This window comes from Nerophis lumbriciformis, linkage group LG22 (genome assembly GCF_033978685.3).
Source record: "Nerophis lumbriciformis linkage group LG22, RoL_Nlum_v2.1, whole genome shotgun sequence".
In the NCBI taxonomy this organism is placed as follows: domain Eukaryota; kingdom Metazoa; phylum Chordata; class Actinopteri; order Syngnathiformes; family Syngnathidae; genus Nerophis; species Nerophis lumbriciformis.
The window spans coordinates 22,110,112-22,135,229 of record NC_084569.2 but is presented as its reverse complement, the minus strand read 5'-3'; the positions used below and the strand labels follow the sequence as shown (position 1 = coordinate 22,135,229).

The 25,118-nt window shown below is 39.8% G+C and overlaps 1 protein-coding gene across 2 annotated transcripts in view; it reads right to left on the bottom strand.

Annotated features, from left to right (window-relative positions):
* slc29a4a (solute carrier family 29 member 4a) overlaps positions 1 to 24,510 on the bottom strand; it is a 52,620-nt gene extending 28,110 nt beyond the window's left edge. The window contains exons 1-2 of one of the 2 annotated variants that reach the window (XM_061974016.2): positions 24,395 to 24,510; positions 866 to 1,233 (exon numbers count right to left, since the gene is read on the bottom strand). In XM_061974016.2, the coding sequence (XP_061830000.1) occupies positions 866 to 1,100 (235 nt within the window). In that variant the 5' untranslated portion in view covers positions 1,101 to 1,233; positions 24,395 to 24,510. Of the gene's footprint in view, positions 1 to 865; positions 1,234 to 4,992; positions 5,062 to 24,394 lie in introns of those variants that run through there. The other variant, XM_061974017.2, reaches the window with a different exon arrangement.
* Positions 24,511 to 25,118: the final 608 nt, after the last annotated feature.

Below are 25,118 nucleotides of genomic sequence, written 5' to 3'. Positions count from 1 at the left end.
CCCCTCTTAGCCACGCCCCAACCACGCCCCACTGAAAAAACAGAAGATCTGTGCATGAAAAAATAATTGACAGAGAGCTGACAACAAAAGAAAGTAGTTTAAGCAAAAATGCCACAAACTGTGAAAGTTTCACTGAACACCAGGACCCCAAACATTTGGAATGATCCCACAACCAACAAAGAAAAGAGACCTCCAACACCAGGTGAGACAATCGACGCAAACAAGCCGCATCTGAGGAGGGAAGTGTCAGAAAGACAATAAAGGCTGGGGTAAACAGAATACAAACACAACAGGAAGTGGAACCAAAATAAGAGTGCAAAACAGGAAGTGAAGCCAAAAACACAGGAAACACACCCGAAACTAAAACAAAGAATGGCCTGGCGGAACAGGTCATAACAGTGAGACATGGTTCGCACCAAGCGGTATATTTGGAGCGATTCAAAAGTTCCTAAACGTCACAAATGGCGGGTCACTGTACTTAATGTTCAATACCAAAGTTTCTTAAACTGCTGTACCACTAAACAAGGAGTTTGGTACAGGAGCATAATTTTTGGGGGGTTACTTTACATTTTCTTTCTATGGTGTGTTTTGTTTACAAGTGTGATACTCATGTTGCTAGAAAGTAATCTGGTTTGAATGCTTGTTTTTTTTTTGGTTTGATTTCCTACTACTACTGTCTATCTGTGTTGGTCCTGCAATGAGGTGGCGACTTGTCCAGGGTGTACCCCGCCTTTCGCCCGATTGTAGCTGAGATAGGCTCCAGTGCCCCCCGCGACCCCGAAGGGAATAAGCGGTAGGAAATGGATGGATGGATGATTTCCTACTATAGATCTGAGAGTGTGTATGCAGTCACAAAGTATCTTACCAGTCTCCGACAGCGCCAGGACGCCTCTCTCCGGCACGTCTTTGCTGATCTCCTCCTCCTCCAGCTGGTAGGAGTCAAAACTGTAGCTCTGCACCACACCGCTCTCCCGTCCCTCCCTCCATCCTTCTCTGCCTGCGTCCCTCCATCCGCCTCTCATTCCGTCCCTCCACACGTCCCTCTCCTCAGGCGTCTGCGCCGGGGTGGGCCTGCGGCGCTCTGGCCCCGCCGAGTCCATCTCTGCAGCCGAGTCCAACGCTCGCTAGACACCAGTGGGAGCATGCATTTTGCACATAATCCTAGAGACACACCCTTTTCCAGTCGGGGGTGATGGAGGCAGATATTTGGGAGAGCTTTAGATGATGGAGGAACTGCAAGGGGAAGGGAGGGGAACATAATAAAAGAATAACAATACAATATCAGACAAGTCAAGGTTAGACGGCTCGTGGAAGTGTGTGTGTGTGAGTGTGTGTGTGTGTGTGTGAGAAGAATGATAACTGGGAAAATGACAAAAGATGCATGAGTGTGTGGCAGGCCAACTGAAGGGAATGTGAGCAAAAATGTCGCTCTGCAAGGCATTGAAGCATCAAAGGGAAACACAAATAGTCATATAAATTAAACATCTAGCTAAAAAAATCTCTAAAGTGATGTGATGTTTTTGCACCTTTTTATGGAAGCGTGCACAAATATGCTATGCACCGCACATATATGCAACCTCTAGACATTCAACCCATGAACACAATTAAAAGTGTACACACCGCAGCAGCTGTACTTCAATAGAAGCCTTTCAATTGGCTCTATTCAAAAGTATTAACACGACACATGCTCCTCTTTGTCATGCACGTCAACAACCAGCAAATAGTAAAGTCTGCACCTCAACATCAGTACTAGTCCTCTAAATTCACGATTAGTATTCTTTGTATGCCTATGCAAGGTTCTTTCGCACTTTCAATAATAATAACATCGTCCTAAATTAGATCAAAAAGCCGCAAATTAAAACATAAGCGATATAATTTGCACCAGACAAAGATTCTGCTTGAAGAACCAGCATCCACTGCAGTTGTGTTTTGCAGAACTCTGATAAAAGATATACCGTATTTATCGGACTATAAGTTGCAGTTTTTTTCATAGTTTGGCCGGGGGTGCGACTTATACTCAGGAGCGACTTATGTGTGAAATTATTAACACATTACCGTAAAATATAAAATAATATTATTTAGCTCATTCACGTAAGAGACTAGACGTATAAGATTTCATGGGATTTAGCGATTAGGAGTGACAGATTGTTTGGTAAACGTATAGAATGTTCTATGTGTTATAGTTATTTGAATGAATCTTACCATAATATGTTACGTTAACATACCAGGCACGTTCTCAGTTGGTTATTTATGCCTCATATAACGTACACTTATTCAGCCTGTTGTTCACTATTCTTCGTTTATTTTAAATTGCCTTTCAAATGTCTATTCTTGGTGTTGGGTTTTATCAAATAAATTTCCCCCAAAAAATGTGACTTATACTGCAGTGCGACTTATATATGTTTTTTTCCTTCTTTATTATGCATTTTCAGCCGGTGCGACTTATACTCCGGAGCGACTTATACTCCGAAAAATACGGTACACACAAGGAGCGCTCTGCTTTTTTTAGGAACCTCCAAGGTCCAGGGTCCTCTATATCAGTCATTCCCAACCACTGTGCTGCGGAATATCGTCAGATTTCACTTGATTGGTAGGAAAATTACGATTTATTTACGACAAATAATGTATCTTTACGCCGGTATACAGGCTGTGCTTGATTTACGACATTGTAATGGTCCGGCGTTTCATGTTATGGCGTTTCATGTAACAGCAATTGACGTTACAGCATTCCGTGCTACGACGTTTCGTGTTATGACGTTTCGTGTTATGACGTTTCGTGTTATGATGTTTCATGTTACGGCGTTTCGTGTTACAGCACTTCGTGTTACAGCATTTCATGTTACGGCATTTCATGTTACAGTGTATTGTGCTCAGGTGTTTCATGTACCATGTTATGCTGTATCGTGGTATGCCTTATAGTTTTACAGAGTTTCATGCTACAACTTTGGACGTTACAGCATTTCGTGTTACGGCATTTTGTGTTTATGGCATTTCGTGTTATGGAATTTCGTGTTTCAGCGTATCGTGCTCAGGCGTTTCATGCATCTCGTTTCATGTTACGTTGTATCGTTTTATGCCTTATAGTGTCACTGAGTTTAATGTTAAGATATTTCATGTTATATAGTTTCACATCACAACGTTTAATGTTACAGTGTATCGCGTTACGGCGTTTTGTGTTACGACGTTTCGTGTTATGGCGCTTCATGTACCCGTTTATCATGTTATGCCTTATAGCAGGGGTCGCCAAGCCGTAGATCACGAAATATATATGATGAGGGAAAAAAAAGTATTATGACATTAGTGACACCCCCACTTGAAGAGTGGCTAACACACCTGCCAACAGGCACAAATTTTAACCCCTTTACACACCCGCACACCTCTGCCACTCTCTCGTCACCCTCTCATTCCGCTGCTCTCGACACCGCGGTCACACCCTCTGAGCACGGCCGAAAACTTCACCCACTCGTCTCACATACATGCATGGCATGATGTGCACAAAAAACATCGAGCTGCAAAAATGCATTAAGGCTGACTGTTGCAATGCATCTGACATATTCCAGCATCCTCCTGCATGTGAGGACTTGCATTTTGAGGAAGAACATTAGAAAGGTGCCCACACTTTCTGGGCAGCAATCATTGTCTTGCTGAAATAAGTAGGGGCGTCTATGATAACATTGTTTGGAATGCAACATATGTTGCTCCAAAACCTGTATGTACCTTTCAGCATTAATGGTGCCTTCACAGACGTGTAAGTTACCCATGCCTTGCACAGATGCTGGCTTTTGAACTTTGCGCCTATAACAATCCGGATGGTTCTTTTCCTCTTTGTTCCAGAGGACACAACATCCACAGTTTCCAAACCAATTTGAAATGTGGACCACACAACACTTTTCCACTTTTCATCAGTCCATCTTAGAGGAACTCGGGCCCAGCAAAGCCGGCGGCGTTTCTGGGTGTTGTTGATAAATGGCTTTCGCTTTGCATAGCAGAGTTTTAACTTGCACTTACAGATGTAGCGACAAACTGTAGTTACTGACAGTGTTTTTCTGAAGTGCTCCTGAGCCCATGTGGTGATATCCTTTACACACTGATGTCGCTTTTTGATGCAGTACCGCATGTGGGATCGAAGGTCTGTAAAATCATCGCTTACGTTCAGTGATTTCTCCAGATTCTCTGAACCTTTTGATGATATTACAGACCGTAAATGGTGAAATCCCTAAATTCCTTGCAATAGCTCGTTGAGAAATGTTGTTCTTAAACTGTTGGAAATTTGCTCACGCATTTGTTCACAAAGTGGTGACCCTCACCCCATCCTTGTTTGTGAATGACTGACCATTTCATGGAAGCTGCTTTTAACCCAATCATGGCACCCACCTGTTCCCAATTAATCCGTTCACCTGTGGGATGTTCCAAATAAGTGTTTGATGAGCATTCCTCAACTTTCTCAGTCTTTTTGCCACTTGTGTCAGCTTTTTTGAAACATGTTGCAGGCATCAAATTCCAAATGAGCTAATATTTGCAAAAAACAACGTTTTCCAGCAAATACAATGATTTGCAAATCATTGTGTTATGTTTTTATTTATGATGTACACAGCATGCCAACTTAACTGGTTTTGGGTTTTGTAAGTCCTACAATTATAAAGGCTAAGCCTAGTTGGCTCAATAAAGGTTGGGAATCACTGCTCTGTAAGACAGGAGCAGCAAGTCAAGCATTCATTATGACTATTTCAAGTGCATTAAAGTGCCTGTTTTGTTGCGATCTGCACTTTGTGTAGATGGCGTGACCCCAGGATGCAATGACATAGAGGCAGTTGACGTGAATAAAGTCAAAGGAGGTGCTCAAAAGTAGTGGCACAATATACAAAAAGGCAAAAACTAGAGAGGTGCTTGATAATGCACTAAGAATATAGAGGAAAAAAAGTTCAAGAAGTACCGAAATGCAAAAATACAAAAACACAAAGCTATGCAGGAATCAGAAACAAAAAAACTCACGTTTTTCTCAGGAGAAAGCAGCAACTAGAAAACAGCAGTGTCTGCAAAAAAAGAAGCGATGACCTGACAACCAACTTCTTCTTTCTTCTTCTTCTTTTTGTTTTACGGAGAAACAAACTGGGAATCGGATGTAAATGGAGACTTAAAGGGGAACTGCACTTTTCTGGGAATTTTGCCTTTCGTTCACAATCAATATGAGAGACAAGAACGCACGTCTTTTATTTATTTATTTATTTTTAACAATTTTGAAGATGATAAAACAACACTTGAAAGATGCAACTAATGGGAGTCACCGATGTAGCCTTCAAAGCCCCCTAAAACAACTTCAAAACCCTCCATCAACATTTTATATACAGACTGCAAGTATATACAAACCCCGTTTCCATATGAGTTGGGAAATTGTGCTAGATGTAAATATTAACGGAATACAATGATTTGAAAATCATTTTCAACCCATATTCAGTTGAATATGCTACGAAGACAACATATTTGATGTTCAAACTGATAAACATTTTTTTTTTTTTTGCAAATAATCATTAACTTTAGAATTTGATGCCAGCAACAAGTGACAAAGAAGTTGGGAAAGGTGGCAATAAATACTGATAAAGTTGAGGAATGCTCATCAAACACTTATTTGGAACATCCCACAGGTGAACAGGCAAATTGGGAACAGGTGGGTGCCATGATTGGGTATAAAAGTAGATTCCATGAAATGCTCAGTCATTCACAAACAAGGATGGGGCGAGGGTCACCACTTTGTCAACAAATGCGTGAGCAAATTGTTGAACAGTTTAAGAAAAACCTTTCTCAACCAGCTATTGCAAGGAATTTAGGGATTTCACCATCTACGGTCCGTAATATCATCAAAGGATTCAGAGAATCTGGCGCAATCACTGCACGTAAGCAGCTAAGCTTGTGACCTTCTATCCCTCAGGCTGTACTGCATCAACAAGCGACATCAGTGTGTAAAGGATATCACCCCATGGGCTCAGGAACACTTCAGAAACCCACTGTCAGTAACTACAGTTGGTCGCTACATTTGTAAGTGCAAGTTAAAACTCTCCTAAGCAAGGCGAAAACAGTTTATCAACAACACCCAGAAACGTCGTCGGCTTTGCTGGGCCTGAGCTCATCTAAGATGGACTGATACAAAGTGGAAAAGAGTTCTGTGGTCTGACGAGTTCACATTTCAAATTGTTTTTGGAAACTGTGGACGTCGTGTCCTCCGGACCAAAGAGGAAAAGAACCATCCGGATTGTTATAGGCGCAAAGTTGAAAAGGCAGCATGTGTGATGGTATGGGGGTGTATTAGTGCCCAAGACATGGGTAACTTACACATCTGTGAAGGCGCCATTAATGCTGAAAGGTACATACAGGTTTTGGAGCAACATATGTTGCCATCCAAGCAATGTTACCATGGACGCCCCGGCTTATTTCAGCAAGACAATGCCAAGCCAGGTGTTACATCAACGTGGCTTCATAGTAAAAGAGTGCGGGTACTAGACTGGCCTGCCTGTAGTCCAGACCTGTCTCCCATTGAAAATGTGTGGCGCATTATGAAGCCCAAAATACCTCAACGGAGACCCCGGACTGTTGAACAACTTAAGCTGTACATCAAGCAAGAATGGGAAAGAATTCCACCTGAGAAGCTTAAAAAATGTGTCTCCTCAGTTCCCAAACATTTACTGAGTGTTGTTCAAAGGAAAGGCCATGTAACACAGTGGTGAACATGCCCTTTCCCAACTACTTTGGCACGTGTTGCAGCCATGAAATTCTAAGTTAATTATTATTTGCAAAAAATAACTAAAGTTTATGAGTTTGAACATAAAATATCTTGTCTTTGTAGTGCATTCAATTGAATATGGGTTGAAAACGATTTGCAAATCATTGTATTCCGTTTATATTTACATCTAACACAATTTCCCAACTCATATGGAAACGGGGTTTGTATATAATGTAGTAACAGACACGTTCATATCAATATGTATTATGTTCAATATTTACCGTATTTTGATCATTTTAATTATTTCCGGGACTGATTTATTTTGCGTATTAATTTCTGTTTCCATAGCAGCACACGCCTGACTTCTGGCAACAACTTGTGTTCCTACTTCCGGAATCACACACGAGTGTGTTTTCTAATCATGGCAGACTTGGTAAAAGACAATGAAGATGACTATTTTTGTACATATGAGGATTCACAACCTTGTACTTTTGAAGCTAAATATACTGCTGCTTATAGAAGCCAGCACAAAGGAAGAGTGAAACGTTGGAGCAGACGGAAGCCGGGAGAGTGAGGTGAAAGCGACTTTGCAAAGCTATTTCTTCATAAATGGATTGCTTAACCAAAATCAACAGGAAACGTCCTGCTAGAACTGTCCATCGAGTGAGTCATTTTAATATCGATCATGATACACGCAGCACATCATGCGTGTTATTACAACTACAGTGCATAGACTGTCTGGCTAGCTCAGCTGTGTACAAACAAAACATGAAATGTGGGCTAATACTTTAGAGATACTGTAATATGATTGTTCATATTTTTCAGTCAGTACAGATTGGTGTCTTATCGCAGTATTGTGCATTACAAACTCAAACAGGTTTTGTGTTGTTGTAGAACAGTGGTCGGGAACCTTTTTGACTGAGAGAGCCATGAAAGCCAAATATTTAAAAATGCATTCCCGTAAGAGCCATATAATATTTTTTAACACTGAATACAACTAAAGGCGTGCATTTTTAAGTAAGACCAACATTTTTAGAGTATAATAAGTATCCTATTCTTTTTAATAACATTATTCTGAAGCTAACCAATAATACATAAAATACTTCTTACCATAAAAAAATGTATTGCCATAGAAAACGGATGGATGGATTAAAATGCATGAGAATGTTTTATATTTTGAACGTTATTTTTAACACTGTGATTACCAGCGGAATTATTCATTACTTATCGTGTTAAGCAATGTCAGCTAAGATTTATCTGAGAGCCAGATGCAGTCATCAAAAGAGCCACATCTGGCTCGAGAACCATAGGTTCCCTACCCCTGTTGTAGACGCTAGCTTATCTCTTGCCATAGTTAGCTTTTACGGCGAATACCGTAGCACGCCGATGTGTTACTACGCTACAAAAATAGTTCCTCAGTGTTCGCTCTTACAGTAACAATGTTGCTGCAGTTTTGTTATTATACAGGTTACGGAACGTAAATGATTTATTGTTGATGGTTTTTGAATGCAATTTAAAGTGATTTAGTGGTCGAATTGATTGCTCCCATTAGCTGCATTGCAGGCCATCTAGAACGAGCCGATTTTTACATGTTAGAAAGCAACAACAACAAAAAAGTACTTTTGTCTTCTTGTCTCTCATGATTGTGAATGATAGGTAAAATTAAAAAATGTAATGGGTCAAAGACTAAATTTTGAAATTATACATTGATTCAAATTCCTATTAATATACAGTATACACCTGCATATCAGCATATATCAATACTAATAATTATAATAACCAACAATAAAGATATTATATTCTATTAATGATCTTGATTTCCTTCAAAAAGTCAAACAGATATTTTGTAACTGTGTGATCTGATGTTTTACTTAAAAAAATACTTGAGTCCAAACGTTTCTCCATTGTCTTCTATTTTTTTCTTTATTCTGTTTCTTTCTCTATCATGTTTAATGCAATGCAAAATGACAAGTTCTACTGTTTCTGGATTACTACATTTGTCACATTTCCCAGTCTTGTGTTAGCCTATTGAGAACAGTGTTTTATATAACCCAGTATGTCCTCACCTCAAACGAGTGATGATCGTTTCTTCCTTTCTGCATCTACTACCCCGACGTCCCGAGCCAACTTGAGGATTGGTAGTAAAATATGCTCTTTTCTTATCTTCATGACTCCGCCGGTCTCGCCACATCCTCATAATTTCTTTCCTAACTAATGAATTGAGTTCTGATTTACTAACTTAACAATGGATGGTTATGCTTCCAATCGTTATTGCTTGCTTGGCATATTTGTCTGCTAGTTCATTTACCATCACTCCTACATGAGCTGGGATCCAAACAAATTTGACATATGTTCCCACGTTATGAATTTTTAACAGCATTTCTAAAATCTCATACATCAAATCATTTCTTCCACTCGCGTTACCTGATTTCATAATTTCAACAGCAGATAATGAGTCTGTGCATGTTATTACTTTTAATGGTTTAACTTGTTCCACTCATCGCAGTGCCATTATAATTGTCACGAGTTCAGCGGAAAAGACAGAAAAATGGTCAGTTATTCTTTCTTTCCCAGTTGCTGGTTGTTTAGAACCATCCGTATAAATCTTTACGTATTGTGAGAATTAGATATTTTTAAGTGTTCTTTCTTAATCCATAGTCATGTTTAAAGCAGCTATTATTTTCCCATGTTGTGCGTCTTCTCTTGCTTTTATCTTATGTCCGCTAGTAAATTCTGTTTTGTCTTAAGGGCCCTTGTTTGTCGGCTCACTGTTTTGGCTAGTTTCTTATCTGTTTTGAAGAAGCAGCTGTGCTACTTTCTGGGCGAGAATGGCTGTTTGCGCTCTACACAAGCTGACTCTTTTTGTTTGGATTTAGACCTCTTCTTGCTGATGCTATTGTCACATTGTAAGGGCTGGTCTCCTAAAGCTTTAGTAAAACTTGGCCAAGTACTATTCTGTCTCTGTATCCATAAAATCTATCTGCATATATCTTAGCTAATTATCCAAAATCACCTTTGTGCGTCTTGATCTAGATCGTCTAGTGTCAGTGTCTGGGCTTGGTAACATTCAGGGCGGATGAGGCGGATGAATCACAGACAGACTGATTGAAAGATTAGAAAAAAAACATTTTTTTTACTTGAGCGTGCATGTTTTCAATAGAATGATCTCTCATACTTTTGGTCTGTTTCTGCGTTTGAATAACAATATTTTTGGTTAGGTGATGATCTCTTTGCCCCTGTAACTGTAAAAAGTATGGCAATGATATTTGGAGTCTTCTCAGCTCAGAAGACAATTTACCATCTTCAACCTTGAGTGCACACACCGGGGTGGTTCTCATGGGCCCTGAACGAATCCTTAATGCTTTATTCTGTACAACATCAAACTTTTTTAACTGGGTCTTCGCTGCTGACCCATAAGCTACGCATCCATAATCAATGACTGATCCATCCATCCATCCATCCATTTTCTACCGCTTATTCCCTTTGGGGTCGCGGGGCGCTGGAGCCTATCTCAGCTACATTTGGGTGGAAGGCGGATCCTATCAAGCCAATATACAATATTTTCTTAGACACAATGTCTGCTCCCCATTCCTTGCAACTGAAGTGAATGAATTAACTCATATTATGTTCTACATATGGTGAATGTTTATATTCACATTGGAGAAAGCAAACCACCAAGTTTAAGTAAATAGTGGTATTTCAGTTTGAGCATATAATAAGATAAGGCCCCTTAGTTTGACATTCGCAGGTGCATTGGATCACTTCTTGTAGGAAAGAGGCCCTAATTGGGACTTCGGAATGTAGAAGTGATAACCATATCCTTGAGAAAAGACTACCTATGTAGCTCAACGCCAACATTTGAGTTATGACTTAAAGCAGTTGTTTTCTAGTCACTACACACGAACATCTCCTTACATGTTCAGGTTGTGCTGTCCTGACTTAAGCACACACCCAGACAGAGAAAGAAGGAATAAAAGACTGGTGTTTTGGCTTTTCCAGTCAGGAGTGCCTCATTTTCTTGACCTGACCTCCTCGCTTGTGATAAAGCATCTTTTGGTTCAGTAAAGTGTCTCCGCCGTCTCTTTTGATCCAGCCACACCGCCGTGTCACCCTTCTGTCCGGACGAGGATGACAAGACCAGAAATACACTTCACTACTCAAACATCTATTCACCTTAGTAACTTTATCACATTTATTAACTATTTTCAATATGCATTTGCCATGTCAGCTTGGTGTGAAACCACATCCCTAAAAATGTCATACATTTGATATTTTCTAGCTCTTTACCATACATTGTGAACGTGTACCTATCATATATTTTCTTATTGTAAAAAATAATAATTTTGTCTTTTCCAGCTGAGAATGTAATTCCCCATATTCCAGCTGTTGATAGATAGCCTTTCGTAAACTGTGTACTGTATGTTCAATATTCTGCTTCTTTTCCAAAACGCACCGTCATCAGCAAATAATAATATTCTGTAATCCACTCCATCATATATATCATTTGTCATAATACTAAACAAAATGGGACTAATCACACTTCCTTGAGGAACCCCATAGTCCACAATCATGCTTGTATTTCCCTGTTACTGAGGAACTTCTTGATCCACTCATACATCCTTACTTCTATTCCAAGCTTTCGTATATATTAATTAGTACACAATCTCTCCATAAAATATCGTAAGTTTTTTCCACGTCAAAAAAGACAGCTGCTACTGTTTCTTTATTAGCTTGCACATTCCTTATGTCATTCTCTAACTTGACAATAGGATCCATTGTCGATCTTCCTCTTCTAAAACCACTTTGAAATGTTGGTATTAAATTCTTTGATTCAATATAAAAGCGAATTCGCTCAACAATTATTCTTTCCATACTTTTCTCAAGATGAGAGGTTAGAGTTATTGATCTATAATTAGTTGCTATTGTAGGGTTCTTCCCTGGTTTCCTAATTGGGACAATAGTTGCCACCTTCCAGATTTGTTGAATTTTTCCTTGTTCCCAAATTTTTGTTGAACATCTTCAATACTATTTTACAAGCTTCTTCACTCAGATGTTTTAACATCGCATAGCTTCTTCTGCCTTTATCTGGTGACATTACTTTTGCTTTATTTATTGCCTTTTTCATTTCATTCAATGTACCGTAAATGGAACATTTAATGAATTTTTTCTTTTTCTTTTCTACTTTCTAATAAATGCTGATATTGCTTTTTTGTTTCCTCTCTTTTCTTCCTCTTCTCATTAGTCACATTTTCCCAACTATGCACTTTAGTTAGTACCCTTACCATCATATTTACATTGTCTTCATCTTTAACTGCTATTATCTCTTCATTCTTTAAAACTGCATAGTTCCGAGACTTTTGCACCCCCACTCATATTTGTAATAATTCCCCAAATTTAATTTATATTAATCTTTCTCCCAACACAATACTTTTTTTACATTTTCGTATTATTTTCCGTACTTTCGCTTGTTATCTTTTATATTCAATATGGATAAAGTTAGAGTACCACTGATATTCACACACACACTAGGTGTGGTGAAATTACCTTCTGTATTTGACCTATCCCCTTGTTCCACCCCCTGGGAGGTGAGGGGAGCAGTGAGCAGCAGCTCGGGAATCGTTTTGTTGATTTAAGCCCCAATTCCAACCCTTAATGCTAGTGCTAAGCAGGGAGGTAATGGGTCCCATTTTTATAGTCTTTGATTGGCAACACTAAATTGGTCCTAGTGTGTGAATGTTGTCTGTCTATCTGTGTTGGCCCTGTGATGAGGTGGCGACTTGTCCAGGGTGTACACCGCCTTCCGCCCGAATGCAGCTGAGATAGGCTCCAGCAACCCCCGTGACCCCACCAAAAAAAAAGGGACAAGCGGTAGAAAATGGATGGATGGATGGTATGACTCACGAGGGTTTGAACTCACGACCTACCGATCTCAGGGTGGACACTCTAACCACAAGTCCACTGAGGGATTCACTTCTTCCTCTTACTTCCAGACCTCTCTGAAATAAAGCTTTTAGCAGCTTGCACAATAACTGTGTTTATATCATTATTTATTACATCATTAATTTCAATTTCCTGCATACCCCTATCAGATGTGTAAACATTACCCAATCTGCTTTGTTAAATAGTCATTGCTATGAATATTTTATTTCAGCATTACTGTTTTTGTTACCGGGCAGCACGGTGGAAGAGGGGTTAGTGCAGTGGTTCTCAAACTTTTTTTGTCATCCCCCACTTTGGACAAGGGGAAGTTTTCAAGCCCCACCTGCCCCCATCGCCCCAACAGAACGCTAATGCCAAGCTTAACATTTTCAAATTTATTGAACATCAAGTAACATCAAGTTATATACATTCAAACTCAATAACATAAAATAACATCAAGTTCAATAATAAATAAAATAACTGTGCAGCTGTGGTATAACTTGCCCATCCATCCATCCATTTTCTACCGCTTATTCCCTTTGGGGTTGCGGGGGGCGCTGGAGCCTATCTCAGCTACAATCGGGCGGAAGGCGGCGTACACCCTGGACAAGTTACCACCTCATCGCAGGACCAACACAGATAGACAGACAACATTCACACTCACATTCACACACTAGGGCCAATTTAGTGTTGCCAATCACCTATCCCCAGGTGCATGTCTTTGGAGGTGGGAGGAAGCCGGAGTACCCGGAGGAAACCCACGCAGTCACGGGGAGAACATGCAAACTCCACACAGAAAGATCCCGAGCCCGGGATTGAACCCAAGACTACTCAGGACCTTCGTATTGTGAGGCAGATGCACTAACCCCTCTACCACCGTGCTGCCTGGTATAACTTGCATCAAGTTCAATAATAAATAAAATAACTTGCATCAAGTTCAATAATAAATAAAACAAAAGTGTTATAACTTGCATCAAGTTCAATAATAAATCAAAAAAAGTGTTACAACTTGCATCAAGTTCAATAATAAATCAAATAAAAGTGTTATAACTTGCATCAAGTTCAATAATAAATCAAATAACTTGCATCAAGTTCAAAATAAATAAAATAAAAGTGCCACTTTGCAATCTTTGCAAAAAAAAAGGAGGAGCTATGCATTTGGCAAGACAGGGCAAGTGACAGCACTTTGCCCCGGGAGAGCCACCTTGCTTCACTGTGAAACACATACTTGCCAACCCTCCCGGATTTTCCGGGAGACTCCCGAAATTCAGCGCTTCTCCCGAAAACCTTCCGGGACAAATTTTCTCCCGAAAATCTCCCGAAATTCAGGCGTACCCGAGTGACGTGTCGACAGCATGTTTTCACGTCCGCTTTCCCACAATATAAACAGCGTGCCTGCCCAATCACGTTATAACTGTAGAATGATCGAGGGCGAGTTCTTGGTTTCTTATGTGGGTTTATTGTTAGGCAGTTTCATTAACGTCCTCCCAGCACGGCAACAACACACAACAGCAGTCACGTTTTCGTCTACCGTAAAGCAGTTCGTCTGCCGTAAACAGCAATGTTGTGACACTCTTAAACAGGGCAATACTGCCATCTTATGTACATGCATATGTGACATTAACATCTACGGCTTTTAGAGAGTGCAGTGCACAACTGCGCACACAACAAGGAGACGAAGCAGAATGCATCATCAGAGAGGGTGTTCAGCATGGTTAGAAAAATAATGACAGAGAATAGAACAAGGATGGACAATTCAACCCTTAACTCAACAATGAGTAGATGAGTGTTATGTGTGTGTATATGTGTAAATAAATAAACACTGAAATTCAAGTATTTCTCTTATCTATATATATATATATATATATATATATATATATATATATATATATATATATATATATATATATATATATATATATATATATATATATACATATATATATAAGAAATACTTGACTTTCAGTGAATTCTAGCTATATATATATATATATGCATATATATATATATATATATATATATATATATATATATATATATATATAGCTAGAATTAACTGAAAGTCAAGTATTTCTTATATATATATATATATATATATATATATATATATATATATATATATATATATATATATATATATATATATATATATATATATATATATATATGTATGTGAAATACTTGACTTGGTGGATTCTAGCTGTAAATATACTCCTCCCCTCTTAAACACGCCCCCACCCCCAACCACGCTCCCCACCCCCACCTCCCGAAATCGGAGGTCTCAAGGTTGGCAAGTATGGTGAAACAGCACGGCTGTATGATCAGCTCCCATTTCCTCACACAGTGCAGAGAACAGTCGCGCTTTCAGTGGTCGTGTTTTGATCAAATTTACCGCGCTCACATCTGTTAAAACCTCATTGAGTTCGGGGCTGAGCTGCCTTGACGCGAGTGCTTCCCGGTGAATGACACAGTGTGTCCAATGCGCATTTGGCGCAACCCTCTTTATTAGAGCCTGCAGCTTGTTTCTTGACCCTGCCATGGTCATTGCGCCATCAGAGCAAAAGCCCACACAGTTTTCCCATTTAAGGTCGTGTTCTTTGAGGAAACTGTCAATTATCTTGAACAGATCATCAGCAGAGCTCTATTTTTGATGTAGTTGCAAAACAGAAAATCCTCGCACAGTGACTCGCCATTCACAAAGCGGACGTATTCGATGAACAGGCAGTCTTTATTGCTGTCAGTAGCTTCGTTCACTTGTAAAGCAAAACGACTTTCTTTTCATTTGTCTCCGAGTTGTTCCTCAAGATCACTTGCAATGTCGCATCTACGTCTCGCAACTGTGTCGTTTGACAGTGGGACAGCTTTTCATTTTGCTGCGCTTGTCTCGTCAAGTTTGTTCCGCTTAGCCCCGCCCCCATTAGTTACTGTTGCTATGTCTGTCAAACTTTTGCTCCTACCTAGAAATTTAAAGCCTACAGGAAAAATAAGTAATTTACATTTATTTATATAGCGGATTTCACAGACAGAATCACAAAGTGATTTACAGTGTGTATAGAAAATGAAAGCATAGTAAAAAAAAAAAAATAAATAAAAAATTAAAGTGAAATTCCCTCCCGTTCCTCGCGCCCCACCTGTCATGTCTCTATTCCCCACCAGTGGGGCGCGCCCCACACTTTGAGAAACGCTGGGTTAGTGCATCTGCCTCACAATACGAAGGTCCTGAGTAGTCTTGGGTTCAATCCCGGCCTCGGGATCTTTCTGTGTGGAGTTTGCATGTTCTCCCCGTGACTGCGTGGGTTCCCTCCGGGTACTCCGGCTTCCTCCCACCTCCAAAGACATGCACCTGGGGATAGGTTGATTGGCAACACTAAATGGTCCCTAGTGCGTGAATGTGAGTGTGAATGTTGTCTGTCTATCTGTATTGGCCCTGCGATGAGGTGGCAACTTGTCCAGGGTGTACACCGCCTTCCGCCCGATTGTAGCTGAGATAGGCTACAGCGCCCCCCGCGACCACAAAAGGGAATAAGCGGTAGAGAATGGATGGATGGGATGGATGTTTTTGTTACCGAATGAAAAGTTAACAGGGTAATGATCATTTCCTTTTGTTGTTTCAATATTGACTTCCCATAATATTTTGTTTGCTAATGTGTGGGATGCCAATGTCAAGTCTAACACTGACTGCACTCTCGGACCAACTCTTGTAGCCGTACCATCATTCAAACCAACCAAATTCTTCCCATCAATAAGTTCTTCCATAACACTGCCATTGTGATCAGTTTTGTCTGCTCCCCACAACAAATCTCCAACCCAAATTACCACTCCAAATTGCTACCACTCCATAATCTAAATGTTGACCTCTACCCAGCACCCTCTAGGGCAGGCCTGGGCAATTATTTTGCCTGGGTGGGATTTGGAGAGAAAAAATGTGTCTGGGGGCCAGTAAATCTATTTTTAGGGACACTAATACAAAACCTCACAATAATGTCTGAATGCTACAAACTTTGTGACAGACCGCCTTAAAAAACGGAATGGAATTTTAATTTTTTTTACTGAATGAGACACCAAGAATGTACATGAAAATAAAGAATGTGGGATTTACAATATTAACTATGAACGATAAAACACTAAATATTGACAACAACAATGCAACAAACACAGTGAAATATGAACACAAAGGGTAAAAAAAAAAAACACCTAATATCTGATATATCTGATACATCACTAAGCTTTAGAACTTTGTTGTAAAAATCTCCTTCTGCGTCCCTGACCAGGGGTGCCGCTAGGGATTTTGGGCCCCATGAAAAGAATCTTTACAGGGCCCCCAACACAGTGTCATTATTTTTTCTGTATTATAATTTCATCATCATTAGGGGCCTCTCTGGACCCCCCTCCATCATGGGCCCCTAGAATCTGTCTCCTTTACCCCCCCCCCCCCCCCCCCCCCCTTTTCGGCACCCCTGTCTCTGACACTCGCATTTCAGGGCTGACACTCTGTGGAAACGAATCCCACCCACACTGCTTGGTGCCTCCTCTAAGCTGCTGTGACTTAGATTACCATAGTAACTAATTAGATTAACATAGTAATTAGTGTACCCCGCCTTCCGCCCGATTGTAGCTGAGATAGGCTCCAGCGCCCCCGGCGACCCCAAAAGGGAATAAGCGGTAGAAAATGGATGGATGGATAGTATTTCATGCAAAAGCGCAGATTACAACCATTGAAATACTTTGTATAGTTCAAGATTTAGGGTAATTTGAAAACATCACTGCACAGTTTCAATCTTAAAGATCTAAAAAAATTATTTGGGAATGTCCAGACTGAAAAGCTTAACGGGCCGCATGCGGCCCCCGGGCCTTAATTTGACTAGGTCTGCTCTAGGGAATCCCTTCCTTTCTAAAAACAGCACACCCACCCCACTGCTATTTGTCCTGTCACATATACCCATTAATAACGAAATTTAAATGTGGTTTTAACCATGTCTCTAGCATACATATGATGTCTGTTTTTTTGTTTTGCTTTGAGATGAACTGTTTCAACTCTTGACCATTGGCTATTAGACTTCTTGCATTCCACTGTAGGAAATCAATTTTTTATTTTTAAGGTTTACTGGCTGCCTCTTTTTCAAATTTTTCTCGACTTCTGAGCTCCTCATATACTTTCTCCCATGGGAGATCTTCGATGTCCAAATTTAGCTGCACTTTTCACTACAACCACTGTTTTTTCTGACTTATGTTTAGCCTTGCATGTACAAATAATTACTTCGGCAATGAAATAGACAAGGTTTTATTTTTTGACAATGAGAAAGCCTTCCTGTATCCTACAGCAAGCATCCACTCTTTTTTCCGCCTGATTTTCATGTACTTTTTTGCTGCCTCAGCATACAAATTTTCCCCCCAGTTCTTATTTGTTGAATTTCAGCAGCCTTTATCCTCACTTCACAACCTCTGTGGCCAACACCGTGTGCCCCACCACAGTTTACACATTCCTCCTGTACAGCCGCTCCACACTTGGCATATTCATGTCCTCCCCCACACCTTCCACAGATGTGTTCCCCTTTGCAGTTTGCTGTATATGGCCATATTTCTGGCACTTGTAGCACCATAGGAGTGGTGGCACAAACACCCTTGTATTATGCTTCATGTACCCTATAAACACAAATTTAGGCAGAGTTTCCTCCTAAAATTCCACCAGCACTGATAAGCTGTCGACTTTTAATCTCCTCAGGTTCACTACTTTACCTCCTTTAATGATCTCCTTCATTTTGTCCAAGTCCTCCATCAATTAATATCATATATTACAATGGATATCATATAATACAGGGGTGTCAAACTCAAATACAGAGTGGGCCAAAATTTAAAACTGAACAAAGCCGCGGGCCAAGGTTGAACAAATTAACCTTTTAATAGGGACCCAAACAAGTTTTGCATTGAATATTGAACAAGCAAGGCTTATATAACTTTATAGTGACATGCAAAATCTAGTTTCAAATAATAATAATAATAATTAGAAAATATCAATGGCATATCAAATACAATTTAAATAAAAAGTGAATGCCTATTTTCTATTTGCAGCCTTCTGAGGTAAATATCAACATTAACTTTTTCCACAGGCTAATACATTTGAAAATAAAATAACAATGAATAAACCAACCATTCAGGACTTTAAACTGCTCAGTATGCAACACACTGATCTAATCTGATGTGCCCAAGCCAGATACCTGCCATCTTTTCTTGGATGCTAGTTCATTAATGTCGGGGCTCAGGCTTTGAGCTGAGGCAACCTTCATTATCGAACAAAGGTGTTCATCAGTCATTATATCTCGTCCACCCGGACCACAGTCTTGGGGGCGTGCCTTAAATGCACTGCCTTTAACATACTCTACGAGCTATCGTCACGTCCGCTTTTCATCCATTCTAACATCGTTCAGACCCAGTCACAAGATATGTGCGGCTTCCGTACGCACACAAGAGTGAATGCAACGCATACAAAATACACCCCCGCTACCACCAAACCTCCCCCCCACACACACACACCTTGTAGCGTTCCGGAAGAGTTAGTGCTGCAAAGGGTTCTGGGTATTTATTCTGTTGTGTTTATGTTGTGTTACGGTGCGGATGTTCTCCCGAAATGTGTTTGTCATTCTTGTTTGGTGTGGATTCACAGTGTGGCGTATATTTCTAACAGTATTAAAGTTTTTTTATTCGGCTACCCTCAGTGTAACCTGTATCGCTGTTGTTGAAGTATGCGTTGCAATTAATTGTGTGTGCGTGCAGAAGCCGCACATGTTATGTGACTGGGCCAGCACTGGTTGGACTGGCTGAAAAGCAGACGTGACGATTTACGGGAGGGGCGCAGAAGTTTGGAAGACTCCCGGGAGGGTTGGCAAGTATTAGAATTAGCGGTGAATGCGGTGTTACCGCGGCACCGCCGCAATATATAATCGGCGGGCCAGCTTTAGTGTTAATTTGATATCGCCTCAAGGGCCAAGTGAAATTACACGGCGGGCCAAATTTGGCCTGCGGCCCAGAGTTTGACACCCATGATATAATACAATGAATATCATGTATTACAATGAATATCCAATATTACTGCTTTTGTTATTCTCCTTGCTTCTACCTTTTCTCCACCGCAATTTCTTTCTTGCAATTTTTTTTTAAGTTTTAAGGCCTTTTCTCTTTATCCTTCACTCTTACACATTATCATTAGATCCCCATTGTCATGCATGTTTTCCCTCTCTAAGTCACAGAGGTTTCCACATAGGAACCACATACCTGCACTTGGCCCTACTTTCCTGATGTCCTGCCCTTCCTTAAATTTTATAAGCACCTTAAATTCCTCCTACCCATCAATCTTCCTTCACACTGCTTGACGCACTATCTCGACTCAATATCCTTTTCCTTTGAGGTTTTACCTTCATCAAGGCACCATTCTGTCTGCACTGCAGCAGACAGGGAGAGGCTGCAAAGAGTGGTCAAGACGGCTCAGAAGATCATCGGCCGCCCTCTCCCCTCTCTGACGGACATCTACACCTCCCGCTGCCTCAACAGAGCCAGTGCCATCATCAAGGACAGCACCCACCCTGGCTCTGACCTGTTCCACCTGCTGCCCTCTGGGAAGCGCTACAGGTGCATTAAAACCAAAACAAACAGGCTAAAGAACAGCTTCTTCCCCAGGGCCATAACCATCCTGAACGGACTGCCCCATTGTCCCTCATAACTGACTTCTCTTCGGTGCAATAACCCATTCCACCAACCACCCTGTTTTTGTTTTGTTTTTGTTTTTTCATGTATATATTCATTTCACACCATATTCATTACACTTCTACATTTTTTATATTTTTATATATTTGCACATTGTTTTTCTAGCATGCACACATCGCACTGTATGGAATGGCCTCAATCTCGTTACCTTGCGTAATGACAATAAAGCTGATTCTGATTCTGATTCTGATTCTGATTCTCCTCCATACTCCCCTCACTCAAACTCCCCCCCTGACCCTGCCATTTGTCACTCATTCACAGTCCTGACAGGGGTCAGGACCGGTTTTACAATTGCGAAAGACGATGAAATTGTTTGCTCGCGACCATTCAAAAAAAAAAACACTTTGTGGTCTGACACCAACCAACTTCCTCACCAACTAAGCTATGAAACTTGCTTAAATAGTCTTCAAGTGATAATTGGTGACTGGTGAAAAGCATAATCGCTAATCAACTGGAAGCAGGGGTGAAGCCACTGCAAACCAACACATACAGAAAACAGAGTGGGAACAAATTGTATGACTTAAATTTTAAATTTAAAATACTATAATTTTATTGTTATATTTTATTGCATGTTATTGTATATGTTTAATTTAGGTAACCAGGGACTTGTGTTGTCCCGATACCAATATTTTGGTACTGGTACCAGTAACAAAATTATTTCGGTACTTTTCTAAATAAAGGTGACCACAAAAAATTACATTATTGGTTTTATTTAAACAAAAAATCTTACAGTACATTAAACATATGTTTCTTATTGCAAGTTTGTCCTTAAATAAAATAGTGAACATACAAGACAACTTGTCTTTTATTAGTAAGTAAGCAAACAAAGGCTCCTAATTTAGCTGCTAACATATGCAGTAACATATTGTGTCATTTTCCATTCTATTATTTTGTCACCGTTATTAAGGACAAGTGGCAGAAAATGAATTATTAATTTACTTGTTCATTTACTGTTAATATCGGCTTACTTTCTCTTTTAACATGTTCTGTCTACACTTCTCCTAAAATGTCATAATCACTTATTCTTCTGTTGTTTTTATGTTAGTTTTGGATGATACCACAAATTTGGGTATCAATCCGATACCAAGTTGTTACTTTTCAGAGGCGGTATAGTACCGTATATGATTCATTGGTATCGCGGTACTATACTAATACCGGTATACCGTACAACCCTACAAGGAACTGCAGATGGAAATGAGCTATTTAACTATGATCTGGTGCAGAACATATCTGTCTTTGAGCTTAATGTCTCTGTGCATTGTCCCTTCAAATAAAGACTAAACAAAACTAAAATAAGAGCGTATAACAGGAAGTAAACCCCTTTACTAGCTAACTTTTGAACGTGCTGCAAGCATTATCTCACACCCTCTTCCTGCTTCGAGCGTGTAAGCTACGCACAACCTAAGATACACACACACGAACAAGTAACCATCCATCCATCCATCCATCCATTTTCTACCACTTGTCGTTCTCGGGGGCGCGGTGGGTGTTGTAGCCCATCCAGGCTGCCATGAATGCAAATTGTTTTTGTTTTAAAACTATATTTGAGCCACTGACATTACCAATATTTTAACCAATGTATGTATAATTTCACTGCATTTCAAGTTTTCTTACAAAAACAAACATCTTGTTGAAGGGGCTAAGTTTTCAAAGTGTTATAAGCATTATATCCTGCTCTTTTTTGGCTTTGAGCATGTAAACTACGCCCCATCTAACAAACACCTACATTAGTTATGGACAATTATTATATGCGGTCAGCTAATAATGATATGATTTGGCAAAGTTAAGTTTTGCAGGAAGAAATGCATGTGAAAAGTCAAAAAATAAATGACAGGCCCCTCAAATTTGACTGGAAATGGATTCTTAGCCTCTTCCTTCAATGATACAATGTAAACATTCTGCAGACATTCACAAAGTCCCCTGGACGTGCAGTGTAAGTGCTGGGCTTGTAAACACAGGTACTGGATTTAAATCCCGGTTGGACAAGAAATATATGACAAAAATATAAGTTTATGTTTTAAAGGGGACCTATTATGAAACCTCAACTTTTCTTACCTTTTGATACCTGTTTTTGTATATGTGGGATTTGTCTAAGTCCCGAAAATGTGAAATCAAACCATGGAGGCAATGGCGGAGATATTTATAAAACAATATTGCCTTCTTTTTTACTTCCTCCAAACAATCTCTAAGGAATTCGTTCATCTTGTGACATTTTTCCCAAGTGTGATGTCAGCAAATATCCCATATATGGTAGAGATTTATCTGAAAAACTTTGCGCTAGTCCGCCATTGTAGTCCGACGCTGTAGCCAATAGGTTCCTTATTTTTCTCTATCCTCTTGGTGTGGGTCAGACTTGCTCCTACGTGCACATGCATCTTCTGCTGTTGTCATTTCAAATACAAATGAGCATATTCTAACTTATATCTGTCAATAGACTCCATTTGGAAGCGCTAACAACTACAACGTGTCTGACGGGGTGAAGACCTAGTCGAAGTGGAGGCACATAAATAAGACCGCCTACAAAACGGAGCAACCTTAAGAGACGTCAGAAAGCGGCTTGAAGATGGTCTACAAAAAAACATTTGGACCAAATGTTATGTAGACCACAAGGAAGTGTTTTATGTCCCCTCTAAGTCCTCATCAGGACTCTTCTTCCTCCTATCCAGGAAATCACAAAAAGCCGCTGCCTGACCAGGGCTCAGAAAATCTGCAGAGACTCCTTCCACCCCCACGAGGACTGTTTTCACTGCTGGACTCTGGAAAGAGGTTCCGCAGCCTGCGTAGCAGAACCTCCAGGTTCTGTAACAGCTTCTTCCCTCAGGCCGTAAGACTCTTGATCGCATCATAATTATCCCCTCAATTCCCCTCAAAAAGGGATTAACTCGCTGGAATATAAAAGACAATGTAACATACATCCATAAACGTGGATGCATATGCAAAAGTGCAATATATTTATGTGTATAGTAATCTATTTATTTATATCTGCACCTTATTGATTTTGTATCCTGCACTACAATGAGCTAATGCAACGAAATTTCGTTCTTATGATGTATCTGTACTGTAAAGTTCAAATTTGAATGACAATAAAAAGGAGGTCTAAGTCTAAATTTTCTATTTTGCACAAAAAAAAAAATTCACAAACAATGTATTTCCCAACAATTAGTTTTAGCAAAAAAACATGCATCGATTAAATTCAAAAGTGTATTTTCTCATTACCTGTATTATGATTTCCCTATCAAATGAATAAATAAATATTATAAAAAATAATAATAATTTAAAAAGTGTGACATTTTTGGGGAATGGGGAGGCTCAAACTAAATTCTTCTTAGGGCCCCAAATTAATCCTGACTAATAACGTTAGCTAGCATTGAATGTATATTCTATAATAACAACAACATTACTGCAAACTGTTTGTTGCTTCTCTGGTACGTGTGTACCAGACACCATTCCACGGAAAAAAGCGTAGTTTTCATAAAATATAACTAGTAACTGTACAGATATATGTTCTGTTAAAGCACTAATAGCTAACCGGTGGTGTTCTTGTTATATTGTTTGGTTTGCGCGGTCATATTGTTTGTTGGGTTAAAAGCTACTGTTGAGCCGGGTGTCATTCCGTTACCGACCTGGTGAGGGCGCTCAATGTTTTTTTCCTCGTCAATGAAAAGGCTGTAGTGACATTTAATTTTAGTGCAATCAAGGCTTGTTTTTATTTAATGTTGCGTATGCAGCAGGTGTTTCTGAGGCTTTTATTTGCGCAACCACTAAAATAAATACATCCTGTGCTTACATTTATACATACAGCGGTATCATATTTTGTTTTTTTACACACAAAAACCCAAACATTTACAACAAGAAATCAAATGCCGACGTCTGGATAGTGTCTGCTCTTTTTCCGACAAAAACGACGGATCTGCTTTCTCCCTGTCTTCAATTATTCTCCCCTCAGTCCACCATGCATTTATGTTTATGAAAAACAAATTGACAACAACAACAACAGGTTACCTTCGATCCCCCCTCTCTGTCTGCTGCTTCTCCGCGGACCTGCTGACTCCTCAGTCGGTCTCCATCCAGACGAAACGTCGCTCCTCCTGACGCAGCATCCAGCAGCTGAGAGAGAGAGAGAGAGAGAGAGAGAGAGAGAGAGAGAGAGAGAGAGAGAGAGAGAGAGAGAGAGAGAGAGAGAGAGAGAGAGAGAGAGAGAGCGAGAGAGAGAGAGAGAGAGAGAGAGATTGGATTTGCAAACAAACAAAACATGGATTTGAAATTTTAAAAGTATTTTTAAACCAAAAAAGGTTTTAGTTACAAATTATTATTTAAGTTACAAATCGTTTTTTTATATTTATTATTAATTCTTATTATGTATTTATATATATCCATCCATCCATCCATCTTCTTCCGCTTATCCGAGGTCGGGTCGCGGGGGCAGCAGCCTAAGCAGGGAAGCCCAGACTTCCCTCTCCCCAGCCATTTCGTCCATTTATATACAAACCCCGTGTCCATATGAGTTGGGAAATTGTGTTAAATGTAAATATAAACGGAATACAATGATTTGCAAATCATTTTCAACCCATATTCAGTTGAATATGCTACAAAGACAACATATTTGATGTTCAAACTGATAAACTTTATTTTTTTGCAAATAATCATTAACTTTAGAATTTGATGCCAGCGACATGTGACAAAGAAGTTGGGAAAGGTGGCAATAAATACTGATAAAGTTGAGGAA